General features: G+C 49.0%; 3 protein-coding genes across 6 annotated transcripts in view; 2 read left to right on the top strand and 1 right to left on the bottom strand.

Annotated features, from left to right (window-relative positions):
- The window catches only part of tna (Zinc finger MIZ domain-containing protein tonalli), a 273,408-nt gene that overhangs the window by 158,610 nt on the left and 88,355 nt on the right, over positions 1 to 26,443 (top strand). Inside the window, exon 1 of one of the 4 annotated variants that reach the window (XM_089581283.1) lies at positions 11,751 to 11,881. The exons of the other annotated variants lie outside the window; for them this stretch is intronic. The gene's annotated coding sequence lies outside the window, so the exon portion shown is untranslated. Of the gene's footprint in view, positions 1 to 11,750; positions 11,882 to 26,443 lie in introns of those variants that run through there. 4 annotated transcript variants of the gene reach the window in all.
- Positions 13,198 to 18,438, bottom strand: LOC149352047 (uncharacterized). The gene is made up of 6 exons (XM_089581285.1): positions 17,961 to 18,438; positions 17,740 to 17,879; positions 17,520 to 17,622; positions 16,647 to 16,723; positions 14,898 to 15,117; positions 13,198 to 13,318 (listed from the first exon to the last, which is right to left on the bottom strand). Exons 1-6 carry the CDS (start codon positions 18,148 to 18,150, stop codon positions 13,233 to 13,235), a joined length of 816 nt encoding a protein of 271 aa, XP_089437411.1. The 5' UTR covers positions 18,151 to 18,438; the 3' UTR covers positions 13,198 to 13,232.
- Positions 22,440 to 24,743, top strand: LOC149352046 (uncharacterized). Its single transcript, XM_089581277.1, has one exon. It carries the CDS (start codon positions 22,521 to 22,523, stop codon positions 23,874 to 23,876), a length of 1,356 nt encoding a protein of 451 aa, XP_089437403.1. The 5' UTR covers positions 22,440 to 22,520; the 3' UTR covers positions 23,877 to 24,743.

Raw genomic sequence — 26,443 nt, 5'->3', positions numbered from 1 at the left:
CGCTACCACCACCTTAAGGATGAAACAGAGATGATAACCTGTAGTGGTCTAACTGCGACCCATATAGGCACATTTAAACAAGCAGCGGCGTAGTCTGCAGTGTCCGATTTTGAGTTTCAGGCAAGGCCTACGAAACATGCGAAGTAGACATAGTACCGATTGCACTTTCCACCAACAAGAGGAACGCAGCCGCATTGTTTCAAACATTGGCGAGCGAGGCCGACAGTGTTTTCTTTTTTTTTTCGGCGTCTCTATACTTCCGAAATTCCAGCGAGCTTGTGTAATGGAAAGCCTGTGCAGCGGGTGACGTGTGCGCGCGAAGAAAAAAAAGTAATCTGTTAGAAAACGCGCTGCGCACGCGTATAAGTTCCTCGCGGCGTCGTCAGATAGCTCTGATAGCATTGAGCGCTTCCTTGTTCACAGTAAATGTGATCGCTACTGTATACACACTCGAACACGCACGCACCATGTCTGCGGTTCTCTTGTCAACTCCGTCAAGCACGTGACATGCAGACCAAGGAGAAAAGAAGCCTGTGTAATCAGAGGTGGCGACTGACTGCCACGGCCCCGCGTGGGCTTTGATAAGGACATCGAATCGCTCGCCGCATGCCTCCAGCGAGCGACCGTCATCGAGATCAGACGTGCTGCTGACAAGAGGCCCGTCGGCAGCTGAACCACAACCCCCGCGGGATTGCTGGCGATAAGATCGACGACTGCGGGCAATGCGAGTCGGTGTCTCCGTCGTGCGCCTGTAAACAGTGCCGTCCTCGGCGCGCCGCTCGGAGCTTTTGAGCGCGTGTCTTTTGTTTGACCGAAGACTTTCTGCAATTTTCGAAAATAGGCTTTTTGAGTTAGAAAAGGGTTTTTTTCTCGGCACATCAATGTGCAGCACAGACGTGCTACCTAGCATGCTAGTGAAATAATATCAAATAGGTAAGTTTTAACTATTACTGTTAGTCTCCTTATTTATTAAGGCGTATAGCCAACTGTAGGTAACATCCATATCAGTTTTTAGAATTTCGAGAACGCAGTTACCCTCGCCGCCGTGACTTAAAAGTCGTGAGGGATATTTCTCGCGCCATTCGAAAATCGCGCGCCTGCGGAGAGCGAACAGCGACTTCCATAAAATGGTGTCACTCCGTGGAGCACGTGCCATGTGACGTACTCTGCCCCGCCCGCTCTGCGGTGCTCACTACTCTTGGCTACTTCGCTACCCCAGCGCGGGAAGGGTAGAGTTATTAGACAGCTTTAGCTGTGCGTCCGCGAAAGCTTTGCGTACGCAACGGGCGCACCTTACGCGCACTGCCGCCCACCTGGCAACGACACTTTTAGTTGAGAGTGGCTAGTGTAGCGCCCGAGAAGCGTAATATGCAGTGGCGCCATCTAGTGACAGCAAGTAAAGGCTCTTGAACTGTGTGCCGAAGAAAGTTTATTCGGTTTTATTAATGGCTGCAATGCATGCAGGCTTTGTTTCTTTTTAAGTGTAAGTCGATTGAATCAAATGAAAACGTAAATTCCAGTGCAGAGTTGGAGAAGTACTTCGCCTGATGTCGCTGCTATGACGACAGTGTACGGCGTGCGTAGTTAGGCTTAACATAAATAAATTCGTCATCTTATCACACACACACACACAAAAAAAAAACGATGAGTATTTCTCACCTATATCATTACGGAGGTTTCAGGATTCGCAGAATAAAAGCGAATACAACTGTTTATAGTAGAATACAACTTAAAAATAAACAGGAGTTGCTAACACCTGGCTGTTTTCCGTGGCGTCCTGTATTACTGCGCTGACCAATCGCAACAGTGAACAAAATCAGCTTCATAATATCTGACTATATTAAGCGAGCCAAGTATCAAAATTCCAGAGCTTATAATTTTCTTCTTGCAATAAGCTTCTTGTTTAGGTAACAAAAAAAAAGTTTCAACAATGTACTAGTTTCTTTGTCGAGAAGGAATTCTGTGCAGCGGCCCTGAATGGGCGCGGAACTTCACTACAGAAGCTATCGCGTCGGAAAATGCAGCGGCAGCGCAGTGTGTGGTTCCAAGCGGTCGGGCAGGCAGCCTGCTAGTTGGAACGTCTGTTGCACTACGCTACTGACACTGCTTTGGCCTAAAATTCGTTATAACTAAAAAACATATTTTTAAAAATTGCAGAAAGTCTTAGGTGGAACGCCCTGCAAATAGCACACGCTGAAACGTAGTCTGTTGTATTTCTGCGCCTAAAATAAAACCTACCAGACAGAAATCCTTGGCAGCCGCCTCGGTGGCTCAGTGGTTATGGTGCTCGGCTGCTGGCCAAAAAAAAGACAAGGGTTCGATCCCAGCCGCGGCGGTCGCATTTCGATCGAAGTGAAGCGCTAGAGGCCCGTGTACTGAGCGCTGTCAGTGCACGTTAATGAACCCCAGGTGGTCGATATTATTCAGACACGTGTCATTGACAATCACTGACAATCAGACACGTGTTTCGCCGGCGTGCTGCCGCATCCCGTCTTGATAGTAGGTGCTTTTAGCATACCGGCGACGTAATAGCGTAGACCTATACCGGTTTACCGGACGCCACTGTGCATGCGCAGTGTCTCCGCTAGTACGTCTCCGGTATGCTAAACGCGTCTGCTATCAAGACGTGATGCGGCAGCACGCTGGCGAAGCACGTGTCTGATTGTCAATGCATTCCACATCTGGACAATGCCTGATTCTGAGGCGTTATAATCACCAACACAAGCGCGAGCTTTACGAACCCTTCGATATCGAAAAGATATGCGCGACATGCGTAAGTACCCGATCGCGATGGCACGGACAAGAAAAAAAAAAAAAGGAATATCTTGGAAACCCACGACGACAAAAAGTGATAAACGGACTCGTCCTCGCCTTCACATTGCTTTTATTTTTATTATTTCCTTTCATTCTTCCGGTATTTAATGCGAGCAATGCAATAAACCTTGAGTTGTTAGTCAGCGCTGCGTGCGTGTGTCTCCTATTCTCGGTCCTGTCTTTCACGCGCTGTTTTCGTTGAAATCATGCACCAACTGGCCTGGCAAGGTTTTGTAATTCGCCATAAAAACCCAAAGTAACCAGGATTCCTTGCCAACAAACAGCGATCAGAACTAATTACGAGTAAATGAGGGCACGAAAAAAAAAATTTAATGAATGGCGCATCCTTACGTTCTGGTGGGAACAGCGAGTTTTTTTTTTTTTTTTTCGTCGGGCCTGGTTTCAAGTGATTATCAAGTCGCCCCGTACACATTATACACAGTTTTGTCAGTTTTTCTTTTTGTTCTGGCAACACTGCGATGCCCCAGGACGGTTCCCGTTTGAATGAAAGCTTGCGCGTCACCTGCACCGGCGCCTTATCAAACACTGCCCGGAATGCATGGCTTGCCGCGCTGCCTCATCAAAACCAGGGCGACACGCGTCGCCTGCACCGGCTGTAACCTTTTCACCCGCCGCGCCATTGATACCGTAAGCACTTTCGGATCATCATCAGCGCCCATGTCGTTGATACACATCAAAACCGTGCATACTGTTGTTGTACGCTACGCAGACGCGCGCAGCCCTCGGGGAAGATGGGGATTCACGGAGGCTTGGGAAGTCGTCCGCAGGTAAACTGCTAAGCAATCCTTTGTACGGTGGTGTGTACGCAACTAACTAAGCATCAAAGCTTGAAATCATATTCGTCGTCCGTCGCCTGCCGCCTCTTGGTGGGGCTTCGGCCTGCCCCTTCCTCGCTGTAACAAGGCGTTCTGACGCAGCGGCGCAGTCGCGGGGCTATCAGAAAGCGGAGCGTCATCGTTCGCTGCGTTAAGCGATAAGGTGGCGATTGAGCCGAGAGCGAAATCGGCCACTGCCCGTGCGATTCCGAAGCTTTCTCGGCTGCCACGTGCTACAGGTCGTGTGCGCCGCACCACTGACTGGGACAGACTCGCGCGGCGGGTACAGATGTTCCGAGTGGGCTGCGCCAGTTGGGAACGCTTCCCGGGTAATTACGCACGAAATTAACGCGAAAAGGTCTCTGAGAAGGCTGCTATATGTGATGAATGGTTTGTCGGGCTTGCGAGGCACGTCAGCTTTATTGTTTTTTATCACACAGGCGTCCGACTAACTGCCTTCAGGTATTAGTGACGTGACCGTGCTTAAACGGGAGAATAATGCACTGGACAGGCTGTATATAGGAGGTATTCACTGAGGCCGCGCTACCAGACGGCGCGAGCGTCGTCGCGGCAGGCGCGCCATGTTTGCGGTCGTTTCAGGCGAGCTCGCGCAGTGTCACGGTGCGCCGTGAGGTACCCGGCCTGAACTGTTAGTAATCCGTAACATATTTGTACGTTGTTGAATACGTCAGCGACCACTTATCTTTGTGGAGCGCGTATTGTGCATGAAGTTTGCAGCAGAATTCTTCTGCGCCGTGATATAACCGAGCTGCCTCAACTCGGCAGCAAAACTGGCTGGCTGCGCTGCACGCAAGAACGTACACAACTTGCAGCTTTTAATATCAGTTGATAACTGTCAGCTAGTCATGCAGGGCACATCGTGGATAAACAGCACGATTAATTACCGAAATTCCAGAACTGCCACCGCAGAAATTGATAATTCAAGCGCCTAGCTGTAGTCCGCGAACTGCTGACGCTTCTCAGACGTACGGTCTTTCAGCAGAAAGGCAAAACGTCATAGCTGCCTTATTTACCCGACAGAACAAATACTGCCATGCGCTCGCAGCACGAACGGCAGACACAGCGAGAATGTTTTGCAGTTTTGATTGTAGCTACGTAGCGCTGCTTCGTATGCACAAGACCGTTTTCGCAGCAACGCAGTGTGCAGCCATTCCGCTAGATTCAGTTGTAACACGTCACTTTCAGCAGGTAGAGGTGACAAGTTAAGCTACAGCTAAGTGAACAGACCCTTCGAATTACTCACCTCTTCAAAAACGGCACTTCGGCCGTCGGCATCGCGGACGTCGGCACCCACAGCACGGCTCTTAGACTCACCCGCTTGTCAAGTAATTGCACCCTCTCATAGGTTTATATCCTTTAATTCCTTGGCCCGCCAGCAAACTTAAGCCGTGCACAAGGTGGGCCTCGATACCGGTGAATTCAACGCGCGGCGGCAGTCTTGTATACGTCGCACACCATGCCGGTGCCTCCGCATTCCTACGGGGGGGTCGACCTTTTCACAAAGTAGAACCTTCTGAGCGTGCCCGCTCTTTTCTGCTTCGCACAGTTCACGAAGTATTCACTCAGTCACGCGGCGGCACGGGTCGGACAGAAATTACGTGCGGCGAGACGCGAAATACACTCGCATTTCACCCATCACCAGCTATTCAAACGCTGCGGCTGGCTGCGGCGGCCGCGCGCGCGACCACCAACATGGCGAATGCCGCGCCGGCCGCTAGCGCCCCTTGCGGATGACGTCATGTGAATACCTCCTATAGCGCCGGCATGTGGCGCAGTCATCGCTGTCACTACTCGTTCGGTTCATTTTGGGGAAAGGCGCCAAGAGCGGACAGTGCAAATCAGCCTTTGTGTCGGGCCTCTTTCAAACCCGTCGCATCTTGTACCTACAGATAGCTACAGTGATGTGTTGAGGGGCTGTCTACGGTCTCTACACGTTTCGTCGCATACGGCTCGTGCGGGCGTCTGCGTGCCCCAGCGACGAGGCCTAAGCGTCCTCAGCTGCTTGTGCGCGAATCCGTTGCCGCACTAGCGGTGTGCGCGGACTCCTCTTCCTTTCCGGGGCTTTCACTGCGTGGCGCAGCCGAGGAAGTGTCCCTGTACGCGGGCGAAAGCTCTTTATTGTCTTGAAAACAAGGCGTCGTTCCTTAGGGTGCGAAGCAGCGCCGGCAAGCTGCTCGGTGGAGCGCTTTATGACTTGTGATGTGGCCACATAGCTTTCAAATACAGCGCCTCTTATCGCGCCTGTTACCGCTGCGCGGCAGGCCCGCAATGGACGAGATTGGAAATGGGACGCAGGCTGTTTACATCGTCTTTTTTACTGCGGTCGGAATCTGGGCACACTTGCTGTTGTGGGTCGGGACTTTCGGCGCGGTTGGGGAAGCAACGGAAACAGATGCCACAAAAGAAATCCATCGCACTTGGCAGCAAGGAGGACTCGGCAGCTGCCGCGCCGGACAGGCGCGCTATCAGCGCGCGTGGCCTTCATGATGCCGCACGCGTGACACAACAGCGGCGGAAGTGTGCGCGCAACTTCAAAAACATGGACAGCTGCTTTTCTTCGACGCCAATTCGTACTCTTTCTCCTGGAAAACCCGGTTTCGCGCCAGGAGCCGCAAGGATTCGCGTCTTTCTTCTCGCGTGCTTCCTCTTAACTGGACGACCGCGGCCTCTGCGATTCTCTAGGGGTCGCGCGCCCGGGGCTTGAACCCGTCGGGCCTTCCTAAGACGGCGTGGATGTGCGCTTTAAGTCCGTCCTCGATATCCCAGCTCGCTGCGCATGCCTGTGCCGCCGCCTCGGTGTCGGTTCTTCTCGTGCGGAGTTGCTTCCCTCTTTTTCTCTACTCTCGCCGGTATCTCACAACCTTGGCCGACGGAAGCTGGCGCGCCCTCTCCCGTGCTCGCTCTCTGCGGCCCGTCGACGCACCTTTCCCGTCGTCTATTATTTCTGTCTGCGTCTGTCTGTTCTTTTTTGTTCGCTCTTTTTCCTGGAGCTTGGAGGCCTTCGTGCAAAGAGCAACCGTCCGAGCATTCGATAGCTGCTGCTTTCTGCGCCGCGCGGCTTCTGCGTCGCCGACCGCGCGTCTCCACCTGAGAGCCGCGTTGGTCTGGCAGCGCAGCTCTCCCACGCCAAGCGCGTATCGAGGGTCGGTGTCGGCGTACTGCGCAGCGCGTTTGAGATGAACGAAGGCGGCTGCGAGCGTCTTGTTTGTGTTCCGCAGGACGTACACCGCCAACCGTAAACCACCGCAAGATGAAAAAAAAAAAATGAAAAACGGCTCTATCAAAGTGCGGGTCGTCATGATCGTGCGTCGAACCTTCTTGAGGCCTGCTCAGCTCCGGAATGCCATAGCCGCGGAGCCACTGCTGTCGTTATTGCTCTGTAGTTAAACAGGCTCAGTCAAACAGCATCTGTTCACGAGAGCTGTGATCGCTGCTCTCAGGATGCGGCCGATGTGCGTGTAGAATGATAGAAAGCGCCCCCAAAGATCTCTCAACGGGATTTCGGAAAAAACACCCTCTTAATCGTGGAAGTCTGGTGTAGGCGGAAATGGCCAGCGCGAAATTCTAACAATTAGCCTCATGGGCCGCACAGTGCATGACCGCCACTCACTGGCGGTTCTCGTCGTCCGCGCACGCACAAGTAGCCGCATTTGCCAGAAGTATGAGTTCTGGCGCTGTAGGGGGCGTCGCTTGCGGCTGACAATCATTTTCATTGCTTTGGGGGGGGGGGGGGGGGGGGGGGGGGCTGAACACGACTTGCTGAAAAGTAGCTCAGCTTCATGCGAGGTTTTATGACGTTCTTGCTCCTACTCAGAGTGGATCCATTGCACATTTAACAAACTATATTAACATTTTACCGCGTCAGCTCTAGGCGCAAACAGTAGGCGCCGGCGTTTAAATGAAAAGTTTCTCTCTCGCGCAGCTACAGAGGAATGCGTTTCGTCCCACACGCGCAGAAGGCGGTGCCGCGAGTGACGTCGCCGTGAGAAAAGGGAAAACGTCGTGGTGGCAAATTTGGCTGCGACTTGTTTCGAGTCTTTCACTCGCGACGAGGACCGCGCCGCGCGCTCCGCTCCCGGGAGAGCGGCGGGGAAAGAGAGAACTTTGAGCGACGCTAGTGCGATGTAGTGCCGCTTCTGGGCTGCGCGCGTTACCATTGCGCAACGCGGAGAGGTTGACGGGTGCCTTTTGCCTCGCTGGTCGACGTGCACCGGCGCACGCCCGTGCTTGACAGAGAACGGCACGAAGGCGAGGCTGCTGGCGGTGCGCGCTTGATTGCGCATATCGCCGCTTATCTGTGCCGCGCGCGGCCGATTGTTGAGGAGCGCGAAGGGCACTCAGCGAACCCGAAACCATGCCCTGATGACAACCGCACCGCCGTTTCACGTCGGTTTGCCATTAGCTTCGCAGTGGAGCGTTGCGCACGTGGCTGATTTGACGTGTACACGGATTGCGCATGACGTCATAGGCAACCCCGCACATGGGAGCATGTGATAATAAGCGCATTAGACAGCCTTTCACCGTGGGGCTGGTTCATCAGCGCGGCGGACATCGTAGGGAGACTTCCATATGCCAATGCGAAGCTCTGCTTCGAGCGCTGTCGCCCTGTAGAGTTCACGCTGCGGCAACCTTCGTGCTCGGAGCTCGCAGACGCCCTGACAAAGTCGTCGCTGGATTATGTGCGTCTGTCTGTGTCTGTGTGTGTGTGCGAGCGAGCGCGTGTGTGCGTGAGAGAGAGAGATTTCGCACTCCTGTGCTTGGATTTTTTTTTAAAAAACCCTGTGGCCTTATCACTGTTGTCAGCGGTAACGCTCCCGATTAAAGTCGGTCTGGCTGCTTGGCGCTTTCTTTTTTTTTCGTTGAGCGAACTCCGCAAGTTGGATTGTGCCATTTCCCGCTTCCGTTTCCTTCGCGCCCCTTTTGCTGTTTTGCGCGGGAACCCCTCTTGACTGCGGCATCCGGCACGTGTTAATGCTCAGAGAATCCTAGGCCCCACAGTGCAGCGTACGGGCGGAGCTGGTTCACTCTCAACAACGGATAGATTGTAGGCTCTTCACGGACCTCAACTTTATCCTTAGAGAACACGACCAGAAGGAGGCGCTTGGTAATAATTACAATTGGTCAAGAGGAAAGGAAAGCGCATGCTGTTGCACTAACTGTGGACAGCTCAACCGCGCCATGAGTGGAGGGATGAAACGACGGAGAGAAAGATTCGGCATATTGGAGGGCTTCGGATTCGTTTCGACCACCTGGGATTTAACCTTCATTGAACTTCGCTGTATACAACAGCTGTATCTTACCGGTACTTAACAGTGTGGCAGAAACGTGGAGGCTAACGAAAATGGTTCAGCTGTTGCGGACAACGCAGCGAGCTATGGAAAGAAAAGTGATAGGTGTAACGTTAAGAGACCGGAAGCGTGCAGTGTGGGTGAGGGAACAAACGTTTGTTATTGACATCCTAGTCCAAATCAAGAGGAAGAAATGGTCTTGGGCAGGGCATGTATTGCGAAGGCAAGATAAGCGGTGATCCATAAGGGTAACGGAGTGTATTCCAAGAGAAGTCAAGCGTAGCAGGGGTGGGGCAGAGTTAGGTGGGCGGATGAGATTAAGAAGTTTGCGGGGATAGGGTGGCCGCAGCTATACACACACACACACACACACACACACACACACACACACACACACACACACACACACACACACACACACACACACACACACACACACACACACACACACACACACACACACACACACACACACACACACACACACACACACACACACACACACACACACACACACACACACACACACACACACACACACACACACACACACACACACACACACACACACACACACACACACACACACACACACACACACACACACACACACACACACACACACACACACACACACACACACACACACACACACACACACACACACACACACACACACACACACACACACACACACACACACACACACACACACACACACACACACACACACACACACACACACACACACACACACACACACACACACACACACACACACACACACACACACACACACACACACACACACACACACACACACACACACACACACACACACACACACACACACACACACACACACACACACACACACACACACACACACACACACACACACACACACACACACACACACACACACACACACACACACACACACACACACACACACACACACACACACACACACACACACACACACACACACACACACACACACACACACACACACACACACACACACACACACACACACACGCACGCACGCACACACACGCACACTATATATATATATATATATATATATATATATATATATATATATATATATATATATATATATATATATATATATTCTCTTGGTCGAGGCCGATTTCAGCTACCAGGCGCCGCCGCGAAGAGCGTAAGCGCGCTTGGAAACAAAAGGCAAGGGTTTCACACTCCAAGTAGCCGGTTTTAAAATAGCGCCCGCCCCGCCGGCTCCTTCGCCGGCTGTCGGCGTCGGCCGATCACTCCCGAGCAAGCGCTCAAAATATTCGGCCTGCCGAGCAAATCTGTTGCCCCTCCCGCCTAACAACACGGCGCGCGCGCCTCGTGCGTGCCGAGGTTATTCTTGTGACATCATCGCGGACCAGTGTTTTTCTTGGCGACACTGCGAACCTGAGTTCCGAAAATTGCAAATAGAATCTTAACCTGCGTGCCGCGCAGGCCAAGAACCTGAAAGGAGGCGGTTGACGCACGCCCGAAAGGATATGGAAAAAAAAAGAAGGAAAGTAGTAATATAGGAAGTTTGTGCGTCGACTGTGTCTGCGCAGCGGCGCCTCGTCTGGTGCGTTCGATTTCAGAGCAACTCGATACCTGCTCTCGCTTTTCTTTGGCGGTGCAGGCGGCAGGGGTAACCGTTTTTCCTTCCGAGGGCGGCTGGGCGTTCAACGTTCTTCGCGTCGGCTTGAGCTGCCACGCGATCCTTCGCCGCCGGCTCGAATGCGCGGCGGCTCAAAGTGCGTTGCCTGGCGTTTGCTCGCGGTTATCCAAGATGCGCTGCACGATACTGCACTGTGGGAAGCGAGCGGGGGCGTCGTCGAGCTAAGAGAGCAACCCCCACGGCGCGCCTTCTCTCTGGTCCCGAGCGTGAGAAAGCCGCGCAGGCGGCCGCCGTGTTTACCTGTCGCGGGGCACCATGCAGTGGCGCGGTGCGGAGGTTCGCTGCTGGTCTCTGTCTGTCTGAAAAACTTTATTATTGTTGCATAATAGGGAGGGAGTTTGAGGTAGCTGGTCGCGGTAGCCGACGCGTGGCGGATTGGTTCAGCCTGGTAGGAAGAGCTCGCTTGTACGCGTAACCGCACCCGCGCGAATGGTCGTGCAGGAAATCATGACGACTCCAACTGCAGAGATTAAAAAAGAAGAAAAAAGAATAGGTTGTGGGGAACAAACTGTACTCTTAGGCGGCAAATAGCAAAATTTCAACCTCTAAGTACTGATAGGTGTTTGGCTTTGAAACACCTAAAGTACCTTGTGTCGAATCTCGCGGGAATTTATCGGTATTTATTCTTGTTACTTTGCAGAAACAGCGGACGCATACGCTTTTTTCGATATTTTTTATCGGAGAGTGTAGTCGCATGGTAACGCATTTAGCATATCAGATATGCACGCCTAAGTGTGTTTAACAGTCAGCGAACGCTAAGAGCTTCAACGGCGACGAGAGGAATCCTCTATTTCTTCCTTGCCTGTGCAAGGCACGCTAAAGAGTGCCGTGAACTTGCCGAATGACGTGACGGCATCGTGCACCGAAACCTGTGTCCCACGAGCGCCGCGATGTGTGTGTGCCACCCAAGCGGACAGCCGCTTTAGCGAGAGGGGGGGAGACAACGCGCTTGGTGAAAACACGTGTCGCGTTCCGCACAGTTACGCACAGTCGGCATGCGCGCATCTGTTGTTTTTCCCGCTCCTGGGCCGCATGTCCCGTGGCGCGTGCGCCCGACGCTGCCGTAGGCGGCATCAGCATGTGTGCCGCCTTAATTGACGCCTGGCGCCCGCGCGTCGCTCTACGGCTGGCTGGCACGCGAGGCCTGTGTCGTCTCTTTGTAGACAGGGAAGGCGGAGAAATGAAATGCGGGGAAGTTAATCCTGGCAGAACCGGTTGGTATTTCCTTTTATTCCTTTTTTTACGCAGTCTCGTGAAATTTAAGCCTAAATTCAGAACTTGCGCCCGAGAACTTTCCGGGCTTGTCTAACGAAACGAGGATGGTGGTGTTATATAACTCGTACGAAGCAGCCGTAGTTCGGTGGTTCCGGATTTGCCGGCCGGCCGCTCGCCTTTGTAAGCGGAGACTAGCTTTGTCGGGCCCACCTAGGTTGGCAGGGTGCAGTGCGGCTACCCACTGCGAATTTCTGGCTGCGCGCTGTGAACGAAAAAAAAAAATATCTAGCAAACTCCGAACAGAACCCAGCGCAGTGTTTTTGTACGGAGCGCCAACGTTTTCTTACTTTCAGGAAATCTACGCGGGTAACTGTAGTATGAAGGCAGCATTTAATTATTAGCGACCCTTACAAAAAAATTTATGGTGCTTCTGCAGAATTTTTGTTGCTCAATCGCATCACACACAACGTACATTCTGTGGTGTTCGTGATGATGTTTGTGTGGAGCCCTTGTCGAGGCCCTCCAGAAAATTCGCCGCCGATTGTCTAATGTGCATGTGTTGAATTAATGTGTGATGAGGATATGATGTATCCTGTGATGGATTTATGGTGAAGACTTGTGATGATGTTTTGTGGAATGTTTCCAGAAAATTTGCCGCCGATTGTCTGATGTGCGCGTGATGACTAATTATCTGATGAGGATATGATGAATCCTTTTAAGGGATTTCTGGTGATGATGTTTTGTGGGAAGTTTCAAGGTAATTTGATGCCGATTTTGTGATGTGGATGTTATGGAGTTTGTGATGTGAATGTGATGTCCGATTTCGTGGTGTGGATGTGATGTCTGACTTTGTGATGTGGATTTGATGCTTGATTTCTTGATGTGGATGTGATTTCCGATTTCCTGAGGTGGACGTGATGTCAGATTTTGTGATGTGGACGTGATGTCAGATTTTTTGATGTGGTTCGATGCCTGATTTCTTGATGTGGACGTGATGTCCGATTTTGTGATGTGGATGCGATGTCAGATTTTGTGATGTGGTGCGATGCCTGATTTCCTGATGTGGACGTGATGTCTGAGTTTTTGATCTGGATGTGATGTCCGATTTTGTGATGCGGATGTGGTGTCAAATGTTGTAATGCGGATGTAATGTCTGACTTTTGATGAGATTAGCGATGACAGAAATAATTTTAGAAACATTGTCACCATATGATTTTATCATGCAAGAAGCGCATAACGGTGGTAAACACCCAAAGAATAGATGAATGCTGCTGGCAACAAGTACACTGATCAGGTATAGCTTTTAAGTATTAATTTATTTCAAATTGGTTACATCAATCAATTGCCTTGTCATTTTATTTCCCTGGACACCATTGATGAAAGGCTTGTCCTTATCTGTTGTACCGCCACCCCAGGAAATTTGGAGCATGTGTAGCCTAAAAAAACAAAAGAAAAACAAAGTGTAGAGCACCTGTAGCATGCGCATGCTCTGAATTCAATTTCAAGGGATCAGGTCCTTGCATCGGACTCTGATTGTGGTTCAAGAACATAAGCAACATTTATGGAACGAGGTAATCGTAAAAAAAGAGTGGAAGCAGCAAAATGCGCATTTTACCCGTCATTACCATTTCATCCATTTAAGAGGAACACAAGGGAAACATAAAAACCTAATTTGATAAAAAAGCGCTTGGAGGAGGACGAGTGCAGAACCGCATAGGATATTAAGTACCTGCATCGACCCATCTTCATAAGAGCTTTAGTGCTAAGATGCTCACTGCTGCTATAGAGGAGGGAATATCTCTGGCACCTGTGCATCCACAGTCTTAGTTCGGCGAGGGTAAGAGAACATGCATTGCTCGAAGCGTAGCCGTACGTTCCAAGAAAAAAATTAAAGGTGCAGTGAAGAGGAATCTGAACTCGTCTTTTTGCCGCGGGAACTCAATCTACACGTTCCGAGCATACTTAGAAACTTCGACTTATTGCCCTGTGCGGCCGATTTCCCTAATTAAATCGAATTGACGTCCGGCTCCCGCCTTTATTTTTTGAATTCTCCCCGTACGGTGGGCGGAGTCGACCAACGCGTGGAGTGCCTTTCAGCCAGCTCCGTGGAGGCTTTGCTTTCGCTTTATTTTGTTTTTAGGTTTCCGTGAACAAATAGTTTCATTCGCAGATGATATGGCCGCAAAATAAGCCTGCGGAAATAAAAATACGAGTGGGCTGTTTGCTTCTACGGACTACTACGTATTACTCCGCCGATGGCAGAGCGGCAAGCCGCCACGGGACTGGGTGAAAGGCACTCCCCGCGTTGGCCGACTCCGCCCACCGTACCGGAAGAATTAAAAAAAAAGGCGGGAGCCGGACGTTAATTCGATTTAATTAGGAAAATCGGCCACGCAGGGCAATAAACCGAAGTTTCTAAGAATGCTCGGAACGTGTATATCGAGTTCCCGCGGCAAAAAGACGAGTTCAGATTGCTCTTCCCTTGCACCTTTAAGTATTCTGAATTTGGTCACAGTGCATTTCACTGCACGTTATAATCACGGCATCAAAGAGATGACATTTGAATTTATCTCAGAAGGACAAAACGTTGTTTAGTGTCCTGTTTTCTCCTTGAAATCTTTTTTCTCAACGTAATTAAACTTTCTAAAACGAATTCTGCGTACTTTTTGTGGATCGATATGGATCCTTCCCTGAAGACTTTTCCCAGCCTTCCAGAAGGAAAGAATTAATTGTCTTCGTATTGCATGCTCCACAGTAGAGATTTTCTGAAGTTCCGGTTATCACTAAATACAGCACGATATGCTGCAGGTTGTAACATTTCACGTGCTTTGGAGAACCTTCTGTATACAAAGAAATCTTAGAGTATCATTTACTCATAATCTTTAAATTGATTTCTTTAAGAGGTAAGTAAAATGCCCAAATACATATTTTCGTTATGTAAGAGTAAACTCTGAGACTCCTTTGCAATGCTCCTGCCGCGAGTCGAGGCTAAAATGATGAAATGCACAGACATACCGATAATGGCGCCAACTCGGTCCGAATCAAGAGCTTCTTTTTTTTCTGCGTCTTTGTTGGCATTGCTGCCTTTGCCAGTGAGCGACTTGCCACGGAGTTCATCCACTGTGAATACACTACGCAGGAGGTGGCGGGCGAACTTGCAGGGTTGGCCTCGGCAGTGAGCCAGCAAACGGTCGATGACCGTTTGGTCCACGCAAATCCCGTTGCCGATTTCCACCTGCGAGATAAAGTTTCAAACAATACCTTGATAAGCAAGTTAGCATACTTGCAAAAAGGGACATCAAATGTGAACCTTATTCCTTCAGCTAGGTCGTTATTTAGAGCGACCATTAAATGTTCTTCTTTGCTCAACAAGGTGGAGGTACGAGCAAATCTGTGCTTCCTTCTCATGACAGAAAAACTAAGGAGAGTAACCAAGAACACCAGTGAGACAGAGCAGCCATGTTGTACGCACACGGCAACAACCCAGCGTGGGCAGTATCGGAAGTCACGCTACCTGTAGCTTATTACTTGCAGGTCGCCAGCCGTTGCTGAAATTCTCGACGTTTCACGCTATGAGAGACGTTGTAGAGGAGGTTTCCGAAATTTCACTAACATAGGATTCTTTAACGTGCACGACACCGCACAAAACAGTGGGGCCTTGGGCTTCGCTTTCATCGAAGCGCGGTCGGGATCGAACCCGCGTACTGGTCAGCCCGAGGACTTCGGGTCGGGTTCTGGCCGCGGTGGCCGCGTTTTGATAGAGGATACAACTTAAGTCGCAGTGGAGCTCCGACCAGATTGAGGACCGCCGCACAGAATTTGTCTACGACAAAAAAGAAAGGAATGTAGACACCTGACTTTTGGTGGATGTTTTTTCTTGGTAATGAGGCGTAAAGCATTATTATACATGGATTACCGCGTGGTATCCTAACACAACCGATAAATAATTTGCAATCGAATTTCTTTCTCGTGCTGTTTCGGTATCGGTTTCAACAGCTGAACGGTGGCTGTGACCTCAAAGAGAAGTTACAGGTCACGTGAGGCATGAAAAGATAAAATTTAATCGGTGCTTCTCCATACGTTGTCTTCAAGGCTCGAAGAAGGTTAGCTTCAGTACTGTAGTAAATTAAAGTGACGAAACAGTGATTATATCGCAGTTTTTCCATGTCTCAGGTGACCTCTAACCACACTTTGACGTCACAGCCATCATTCGGCTGTTGTACGCATCATTACAAAGAAGAAAACATGCCACCAAAATTAGGTGTCTATAGCCCTTTAATGCTCTTTTTTACTTAAGCAAGAAGGTAATTACAATAAACAAATTGCGTGCTCTAAGATTTTGATACCTGGCTTTTTTAATTCACTAAAACATTAAAACATTTATTTATTTTACTGTTGTGATTGGCCAGTTTTGGAATACAAGATGCCGTGCACCGTGGCCGAGTGTTAAGAACTGCTGTCCGTTTTAAGGTCTATCCGACTAGCGGTAGTCGAAATTAATTCCGAGTACTCCACTACGACGTCCCTAATAGGAAACGTCGCTTTGTTAGGTAAACCCCGAGGTATCATATGCCATTAAATTTACTACTCACTAAAACTCCCACTGCTGGTTCGTTCGTCCACAAGGATTGCAGTTTCCCAGTACACAGCATGTAAAGTAGGCCCTTCTAACTTCAAAGCAGTATGAAATTATCTCAAAAAATGTTGCGATACATATTCCAATAAACTTGAATCCACAATGCGAGAAAAAAATTAACCATTTACCTTTGGGACCGCAACAGTATCTGGCTCACTTCTTTGCGTCAGAATTTTTTCTAGTTTTTTGACCATCTTGTATGATTCTGCAAAAAGAGAAACGATCATAAAACATGTTTTGGGAGGTCTGATAAATCAGCCTATAAAGCCATTCAATACGCAGCGCACATTAGATCACGATAAGTTGCAGAGTTCTAAAATGTTTTCTGGTCAATGAATACAAGCAAGAAAAAGTAAATAAATGCAACCAAAATGGTTTAAAAAGCCAACCAGCGATTTTGGACTCATATTTCCTTTATTATACAAGAAGAGACTGCTTGGTTAAGAAGTTCGATTATTGCATCCTCGCCATATTGTATCCACAGGGGCACGCCCACGGTGTGAAAATTGCCAATACAAAATACTTCATGGTCAAAAGTGTACCCAACATGTACAAAATTGAAATCTTATAAGGAGGGTGACATGAAATGGCTAAAGGCTGCGGCGGATTACTAGCTTGCGCCTTAAACACACGAGATTTATTACAGCCCAATGAAGACGATTTCGATAAAGTACTCAACAGTAGACGTTTATGCCACTTGATCAGTGCTACTGCAAATCACGGCAGCAATCATGTTGGAAAGGAATGCGCGGAATGTACGAGATCCCTACAGTGTTTCCTAGGCTGCTAAAAAAATTGTTCATTCGGTGATGTTGCCGGCAGTGATGTAGGCACTGCATCCTCTAGGGTGGGAAGAGAGTAAGCTTAAATATGCTAGCCGTCTAAAATAAATCTCTAAAATTTATTTTGAACTCTGGTTAGCTACACACAAAACCACAAGCCACAAAATTTCAAGGCACAGCAGAAAAGCTTACAAAGAAAAGACATGTGAAGTGACTTACTGTAGTTATTCTCAGCGGAGGCAAGCCTTTCTTCCAACAATTCAATCTGCTGCTCCAGGTTTGGTATGCGCTCTGCCGCGCCACAACTGCAGTCAGCTGATGCCTGCATCGATACGATGTAGTACGATTAGAAGATCAATGGATTAAGAAATTCAAAAGCAATGCCAGCAATTCTTTTTACTCAGCAGCCGGAGATGGGAGAACGGGGAACCACACATACTTTTTGCCTCTTCGGTGGCGGCTCTGTTGTTGGCGGCGGCTCTCTTGTTGTTGGTGGCGTCTCTGTGTTGTCCGGGACGGCACCTACTTCAGACTCCCGGACGAGTCTCGTACGTTGGCGCTCCATTGCGCGCATCGTGCCTGCATTTCATGCGACGCACCAAATCATGACAGAGTACTGGCGTTCATAAATGTGGCCGAAAAGTAAATGATGACACTTACCGAAATCCAGAAGGGTTGCCGGCGCTGGTGGCTGGCCGGCTTCCCATTCCACCATGACTGTTGTTCCTCGTAGCTCATCTATGGCGCTTTCCTTTGTTAAAAGCGCCATACCCGCCTCAGCGTCTATGGCACATACCGCATAAACGTCCCATTTTTTCTCTTCGTTCCATTTTACTAGAACATGTGTCATTTTGGGGACAACGAGGGTAGCTGGATTGCAACCAAACCGTTCTCACTCTACCTTCCGAAGAGTGGCTCGTGAAAATGCGGCGGACTTTTAGAATGTTAGACAAAATCACGTGACGATGGTGACGTACCGTGTCTGCGTGCGTAAGTGGGGAGGGGGTGATGCGCAGTCACATGTCAAGAACTGTGCAGGGAACTTTACTAGTTTTGTATTTTGTAAATAGTGTGCAAAGCTCTCCCCTGTCCTTTCTTGCTGTCGCTCCCCTCTATACTTCTCCTCACTATCCTCTCCCTTTCTCTTGCCCTTAGATAGCAATTGCCGTGGCCGGAAACACTCTTCTGCTTCAGCTTTTTTTCTATTTTCTTTTAAAAATAAACCACTACCACCACCACTCCAGTACCGGTTCTGGGATCGCAGAGTGAGCTTTTTTTATTTTTTCATTTCAAAAGAGGTGGTTGGAAGGCGAGTGAGCTTCTCAAGCTGTCCGCTGTAAGAGCAGTGCTATCATCTGTTCGGTCCCGCCGAGGAAGAGTGTGATTTTTCCTGTTTCTTGGAAGAGATATTGGGGGGGGGGGGGGGGGGGGGGCTTATCGATTGTTATAGTATTGTAAAGGGGCGAGCATGGAAGCGAATGCCGAAACGGGTCACCGACGTGCCCTGAGGAGGGCGCGGGAAGGGGCGCCCGTAAACCGACAGTACACGTTGCTGGCGGGAGTCAAACTGGCTCCTCTCCTTGGAAAGCGAGGGAGCGTTTATTTCCCTTTCCCTTCTTCCCCGAGCGGCTGGGCGCCGCTGAGACGGCGCCTGCGGTGTAGTTCGCGTCCGCTGACTTGGAGAATCGTCACACTCCTCCCTTTGTTATGAAGCCTGCTGCACGGCACTGGTGTCGAGCGGCGCTTGTTTACGCCTCTATAGGCCATAGTAGATAACAGGCTTCCGGACCCGGGAAGACCGACGAAGCTGGGGGTGCAAAGGGGCCGCACTTGACTGCTGTTGCCGCGCCGAGGCTGTTGTAGACGGCTCGGTGCTTAATGAGCAGCGAGGTGGGCCCAGCTGTTCCGTGTCCGTTGTCGCTGCCAGTGCAGGAAGAGGCTCCTCGTCGTCGGAGAGTACGCCGGGGGTCCTTCGCGGTCGCACATGGTCCGCGTGTCTGTTTCACAGCGTTCCGTCTTCGAGCTGTATTTGAAGCGACGAAGAACTTGTGGGATGGCGAACCGTTCCGGCAATCCAAGCTGGGCCTGGTCGGAAGTTTCGAACAAAGACCGGCTCGCCGGACGAAGGCAAAGAGCTTTTGCGTGCGTTGTTGTCGCAGCGCATCTTTTGCTTCAATTGCTTGTCCACATGCGCCCTTAGGCCGGGGTGCACTCGTTGAATGGGCGTTTGCAGTTGCCTGCCCATAAGGAGCTCAGCGGGAGGGGACCCAGTAAACGCGTGCGGCGTTGTTCTGTAGGAAAGCAGGATCCTGTCGATGTTTGTTTGGAAATCTCCATTCGCTGCCTTCTTGAGCTTCCCCTTAATTGTCTGCACGACGCGTTCCGCTGCTCCGTTCGATGCCGAAACGGGTCACCGACGTGCCCTGAGGAGGGCGCGGGAAGGGGCGCCCGTAAACCGACAGTACACGTTGCTGGCGGGAGTCAAACTGGCTCCTCTCCTAGGGAGCGTTTATTTCCCTTTCCCTTCTTCCCCGTGCATCTGGGTGCCGCGGAGACGGCGCCTGCGGCGTACTTCGCGTCCGCTGACTTGGGGAATCGTCACATCGATCCTCCCGCGCAGGGGTTGGCGCAGGGGGGTTGGGGCTCTAGGAGCGATAGTAGACTTGACCTTCGAAAACGTACCGTCTCCGAACGGAAGCTTCTCGCATGGATTTCGGCGGCGTCGAGGGACGCGCCCGGTTCTTCAGCGGGTCCGCGTTCGCAGCCAGTCCAGTACAAACTATATGCGCACCGCCTGTATGCATACCAGGAAGAAACTGAACGCCGAAAGCTGGCAGCGATAGCAAGAAAAGCAACAGAGCTGAAGAAGCGCAGAATGATGCGCTTCAAGGGGGAAAGGGGGAAGGAAAAGGAAGGAAGAGGTAGGATGGTCGCGGTAACCACGCAGGAGGAGAGGACTGGGTCGGTCTGGCAGGGATGGAGAGAAAGCATCGAAAAAAAAAAACCAGAGATAAGGAAAAAGATGGAAGATATGTTGCTAGGTTTTATGGCACATAATGAAAGATGAAAAAAAATAAAATACGGAATAAACGCTCCTTGTAAGAGGTGCACGGCGTGGGGCAACGAGATACAAGAAGAGACATGCGATGAAAACTGAGCGACAACTTCAGTATTTCCAGCTCAGGCGATCCGTAGCAGACGCCTAATCCAGCACAAATCCGTCTCGGCCAATTAGAGCTCAGAATTTGAGTCAAAATCGCTCGCTGAAGTACGCCTTTCGGCTCGTGTAGCAGGAAAACGTGCTTCTGATCGCCGATTGAAAAACGCCTCAGATCCCAAATTCGGTGATTACAACATGGCTTGAGCTAACACCCTGAAAGCATTTAGGATGTCAGCGGGGTGCTACCTCGCCATGTGGCTCGTGGGGTGGATCGCCGTGAAAAATAATTAAAGCTACTAGCCACGACCTTATTATGCGCATTTAAAACAGAAGTAGGGCTCTACGAGCAAATTTTAGCTAGGAATAGTAATTCGAAGCCACTTGAAGGGACGGCCATTTTGAACCAGGCTGTGCCGTCATAGACTCGCAGTGTCGTCTGCTACAAAACTGAGTGCGCGCTAACGGCTTTAGATTTCTCGTTGCGGTGACTCCCCAGAAGCGAGAACCACATGGGGAAAATTCCATGTACCGAGATGCCGAGACTTGTTGCGGTAGGCACTACCTCCTCGCCTTTGTCACGTGACATACTCAATATATTTCAGCTGGTGGCGAGTGTGCGTTCAGTCTGCACGAGTCGTGAACTTGACAGCACTGAACAGCTGCTGCCAGGTGGAGAAATGTTAAGGCCGAAAAAATATCAACAATATCTCTATGACAGCGCCTGCAAGGTTCCCGCTCGTACAAAGCGGTCACTACGAAAGAATGCTGGGCGAAAACTGAGTAATTTTGATTCGGCGCCAGAGCAGAACGACTTTGACAGCAATAGCGAAGGGGAGAATGCTGCGGACACGCCGTCATTGCACCACAGGAAAGAAACCCAGCAGAGAGAGGAAGAAGGAGCAACCAATTCACAGGACAGTGGCATCGATGTTTTGCCACCTCACAGCGAGACCGTGGAAATCTTCTCGTCCGAAGAAAGCTTAGACTCATCCTCTGATGACGACGACAGAGACGCAGAGGTCGATAGCTCAGAGCCTGGCGATATGGTGAGTACCCCACTTGTACCTTTAAAGTGCTCGTGCTAGCCTGAGCGATATGAAAATATCAATCCTCTATTTTTCGTAACACAACTATAATGTAGTATTTTAGCGCGCAGTTTCCGCTGGCGCTTCAATTTAAATATTTTGTGCAGATTTTCTTCGTCAGGCAGTGCTCCGGCTGTCTATTAGCAGCGCTAGCCGCCTTTTTACTTATTAAGTCTCCTTCAATATCGTTTTATATAGGGGCAGCTGCTGTATCCTGAGGCCAAACTTTCTAAAGCCCAGAGCCTCGTCATGGCCATGGCCCACAGCTTGAGACATCATTCTTCGAAGGAAGCCACAGAAAGCCTCCTTAATGTGATTGATGCCCACATGCCACGAAATACAAGTATTCCGAAGACGAAGTACTTGTTTTTCAAGAAGTTTTCATCGTTGTATGAGTGCAAACGCACTACACACGTGTATTGTCCTGAGTGTTTCGAGTACCTTCTCACACTCCCGTGTGAAGATACTGATGTTCTATGTCAGCAGTGTGCTCTTACTCATAGTGTCCCACTTCTTTTGCGAACTGGATTTTTTTTTTACACTCTCGATATTGCATCACAAATCAAGGAGTTGCTTTTAAGTAAAAAATTGCTCAAGCGCCGTCCACCGGCTTCCTACGATGTAGACGACATTACAAAGAGTCTATTTTACAGAAGCTTGCCTCTAACTGAGAACGATGTATCTGTGACATGGAACACAGATGGCGTTCCTTTGTTTGAATCCTCAGGGGAGTGTATGTGGCCTTTGTTGCTGCAAGTTAATGAGTTACCATATAAAGATAGGCTTCAAAATCTAATTCTTTCTGGTTTGTGGTTCGGAACACGAAAACCGAACATGAATACGTTTTTGAAGCCGTTCACGAAAATTATGAACACCCTTTCTTCAGAAGGCATTACCTGGACAAATGAGAATGGGGTTGCTAACACGTGTCGCGTCTTTCCAGGCCCGTGCTCTGTTGACAGCGTTGCACGATGCATGTTAATGAACATGCGGCAGTTTAATGGAGCGTATGGATGTGCATGGTGTGAGCACAGTGGTGAAGTGGTGCAAAAAGGAAAAGGGCACACTAGGGTGTACCCGTATCAAGAGCCTGCGGCAAAGCTGAGGACGCAGGATAGCTTTGTTAAGCATGCTGCAGATGCCGAGAGGACGGGGCAGCCTCGTCGAGGCATAAAAGGGGCTAGTATCCTTTTTTTTCTAGCATACTTCAGCTTCCCCAGTTTTTTTGTCGTGGATTACATGCATGCTGTGTGCAACGGCTTCGTTAGAACCACGACATCTATGTGGATAACTCACAAAACACGTTCCGAGTACTCTCTTCGTCGTCATCTACCTCAGATAAACGACAGGCTAAGGCAGATCACTCCAATTTGGGAAATGAGTAGACTTCCGCGACCATTGTCAGAATTCAAATTTTGGAAAGCATCGGAATGGAGAGATTGGCTCTTGTTCTATTCTCCCGTTGTTTTAAGAGAGTTCCTTCCGCGAAAATATTATAAGAATTGGATAAAGTTTGTTAAAATAATTCATTTTTGCTTGCAGTCTTCGATTCCAATGGACAAAATGGAACATGTGAAAAAACAAATGGTGGCATTCTTGTCTGAGTACCAAGATTTGTATGGAAAGCAATACATGTCGTACAATGCCCACATTCTTTTACACATGGTGGATCATGTAAAGCAGTGGGGACCCCTGTGGGGCTTCTCGGCTTTCCCTTTCGAATCAATGAATGGTAGACTGGTGCGCTTTGTGAATGGAACGCGGTATGCGCACTCCCAAATTGTTGAGAAATTCTGCATCCTTCAAAGCCTTCCACAAGTTTTGCCTGCGATACAATCAAAACATGACGATGTCAGTGTTTTTGTGCGTTCTTTGATTAAAGGCTATAATTTAAGGAAGAACTGCTGCCATAATGGCAAGGTGGTGCTCTATGGAAAAGGGAATGTCGATGCAGGTGGAACAAAGTTCAAGAAAGCCTCTGTTGGCGCTTTCACGTACTGCGTAAGTTCCGCAGACAAATCTCGAAGGAAGAACTCTTATGTTCTGGCTAATGGAAGTACATACGGGCGGGTAATAGAGATTGTTGCACTCATTGATGAGCCTTTGACTACCAACAATCACGTACTGTTCAAAATAAAAAAACTTCGTGTACTAAGCCTCTTTTTAGAGTGTGTACTTGGGTGCAATTCAATTCAGTGTGTGAGTGTTGAAGAAACAAATGAACATTGTCTTGTCCGTGCATTAGATGTAAAGAAGTGCATGGTGCAGTGCGTTCCTCAGAAGACCATTTTGTCAGCAGTTCATGAGGCTTATGTTTTAGAATCCAATTAATAACACTTGAATGAGCGTCATTTGGTGGAACTTCCCAGATAATCGCACTTTTGAGGGCCGATGGTGCTCCCCTGCTGACCCGATATACGCGGGTAATTTATCGGTAATATACACATTGGTTTCATGTTAAGAGCAGGCATACCTCCAAATGCCTGTTTAATGGCACATCATTACTGTTCACAATAATAATGAGCACTGATGTTTTTGCTGATATACAGCCCTTGATTTATGTTGCCCTCGACGTATTGTGAAAATGCATGCATGCGACTATGCTATTTTTAATTTCATTACATTTTTTCCTCCAAAAACCTAGAGGTTAACTTACTTCTGAATACAGCTTGGATGGTTCAAAGTGCGAAAGTAGATGTACATTTTTCAGTTCCCTCATAAGGACTCCTTGCAGAGAAAAAATTATTCATATAGCATATGTGCGTAGTGCTCTTTGTTGTATGTTTTACTTAAATATGTCTGAGTTGCAACTGCTGATATCTTGTGAGTGCAAGGTGTAAAACGCCTTAAACTGTGTATCTGACGGAGACCATCTGGAGTGTAATAATGCTATCTTCTTGATTTGCGAAGGATATATGACAATTTTCTTTTTTTCGTTTCTTCTTCTGTATCGTTTTGAAAATGTCTAATGTGCTGTAACATCTGTACATACCAGCCTCCACATGCAGTGTGAACATTGAAGTAATCAGGGTATTAGTGTATTTTAATGTGTGCATTGATGCAATTTTCAATTTCTGTATTTTTTTCAGTTGTATAATTGTTCGATTGCTTTTTTTCTTTCCGCGCTTTTTAAGTTTGGGAAGAGCGATTTGCATTCAAATAAATAAATTTTGGTTTTCGAAAGTTTGTTTATGTAACTTAACGCTTTATACACACACACACACATGTATATATATATATATATATATATATATATATATATATATATATATATATATATATATATATATATATTGTCACGTGCTTCGACAGAACCTCGACGGAAGAAGCAGAAGATGGACTGACCAGCAGGGAGAAAGGAAGAGAAAGAGCTGAAGGACGCTGGTAGGCTTCCTGCTTCCATCCTGCTCCGACCGATCCCCTCTGTGAATAAGCCCCCGTGCGTGCTAAGCACGTAACAGTTTGGTGAGAGGTGCCGGGTATCGACCACGGAGCATTCCATCTACCGAAGGAGCCGTAGACTCGCAGGCTTCCCACCACTGCCATCGGACATGCCTGGAGACGACAATGCCGAGCAACCCGGGATATCCACAGCGAACAACTGGCCACATTATCGAGAGCCCCGCACATTTTTTGGAAAACCTGAAGAGGATGTTGACGAGTGGCTGAAACACTACGAGCGGGTGAGCAAATACAATCGCTGGAACGCTGCTACTAAACTGGCTAACGTGGTGTTTCTCCTTGCCGCCACTGCCCTTGACTGATTCGACAATCATGAGGATACACTGAGTTCATGGGCTACCTTTACGACCGAGATCAAGAAAAATTTTGGGGATGAATCGGCAAAGAAGAAGCGGGCGGAACAGATATTGCTTCACCGCGCGCAAGTACGCGCAAGTAACAATATATATATATATATATATATATATATATATATATATATATATATATATATATATATATATATATATATATATATAGAGAGAGAGAGAGAGAGAGAGAGATACAGCCTGAAGAAGATCGGTCTTCCGATCGAAATGTCGAGTCGAATAAATATGTTTCCTTAAACGAAGCTATATATTCTTGTAAGCAGACAAGTACTTCATGCTCTCGCAATCTATGTGTGTGTGTGTGCGTGTGTGTGTGTGTGTGTGTGTGTGTGCGAGCGTGTGTGTGTGTGTGTGTGTGTGTGTGTGTGTGTGTGTGTGCCTGCGCGTGCGCGCGCGTGCGAGCGTGCGTGCGTGCGTGTGTGTGTGTGTGTGTGTGGAGCGAGGGCGAAGTTTGTCGTCACATATGGGGCGCTCTTGCAGCGCGGGTCTCAGCGAGCACGCGGTGTCGCGGTGCTAGATAGCAGCGCCGCGGTGCGACTCCACAGCCGTTTCTTCTGCCGGAGCAGTGGTCTCCGCTTTTGCGCACTCTTGCGACACCGAGCTGCCGTATGACGCACACGTACAGCCAGCCGAGTACCACCATTTCAGGAAATCATATACATGTCGGTTGTCTATACACTCCCTGGCCGTTCACAATGCGGCACCAGTTTTCTCGGTTACATTCCTACCAAAATTGTGACGCACAATCGTACGATGGCCGTGCAGCGTTCCGGGGGGTGCCATATGATTTCTTATTGCATACATACCTTACATGTTCTAGTCAAGTTGGAGATATATAAATGCTGTAACTCTAAGGCGCGGTTATTTTGAGGTGTCCACTTGAGGTGTCCACAATTTACGTTTAAAATTGCGTTTTACCGTTCGCCGTACAGCGTTACGGCGTCATGCGCGCGCGTACGGTCATGTGCACATGTGGGACAGTAGAGTTTTCTCATTACCACATGTAGGCAGTCTTAACTGAATGAAGCAACACAACGCTATAATGTTTCCTCGCGTTCATTTAGAATA

This window comes from Amblyomma mixtum, chromosome 3 (assembly GCF_055824585.1).
Source record: "Amblyomma mixtum isolate Tamu chromosome 3, ASM5582458v1, whole genome shotgun sequence".
NCBI classification, from domain to species: Eukaryota; Metazoa; Arthropoda; class Arachnida; order Ixodida; family Ixodidae; genus Amblyomma; species Amblyomma mixtum.
Note: the sequence above shows the minus strand (reverse complement) of the source record. Positions and strands in the feature narration are given on the sequence as shown.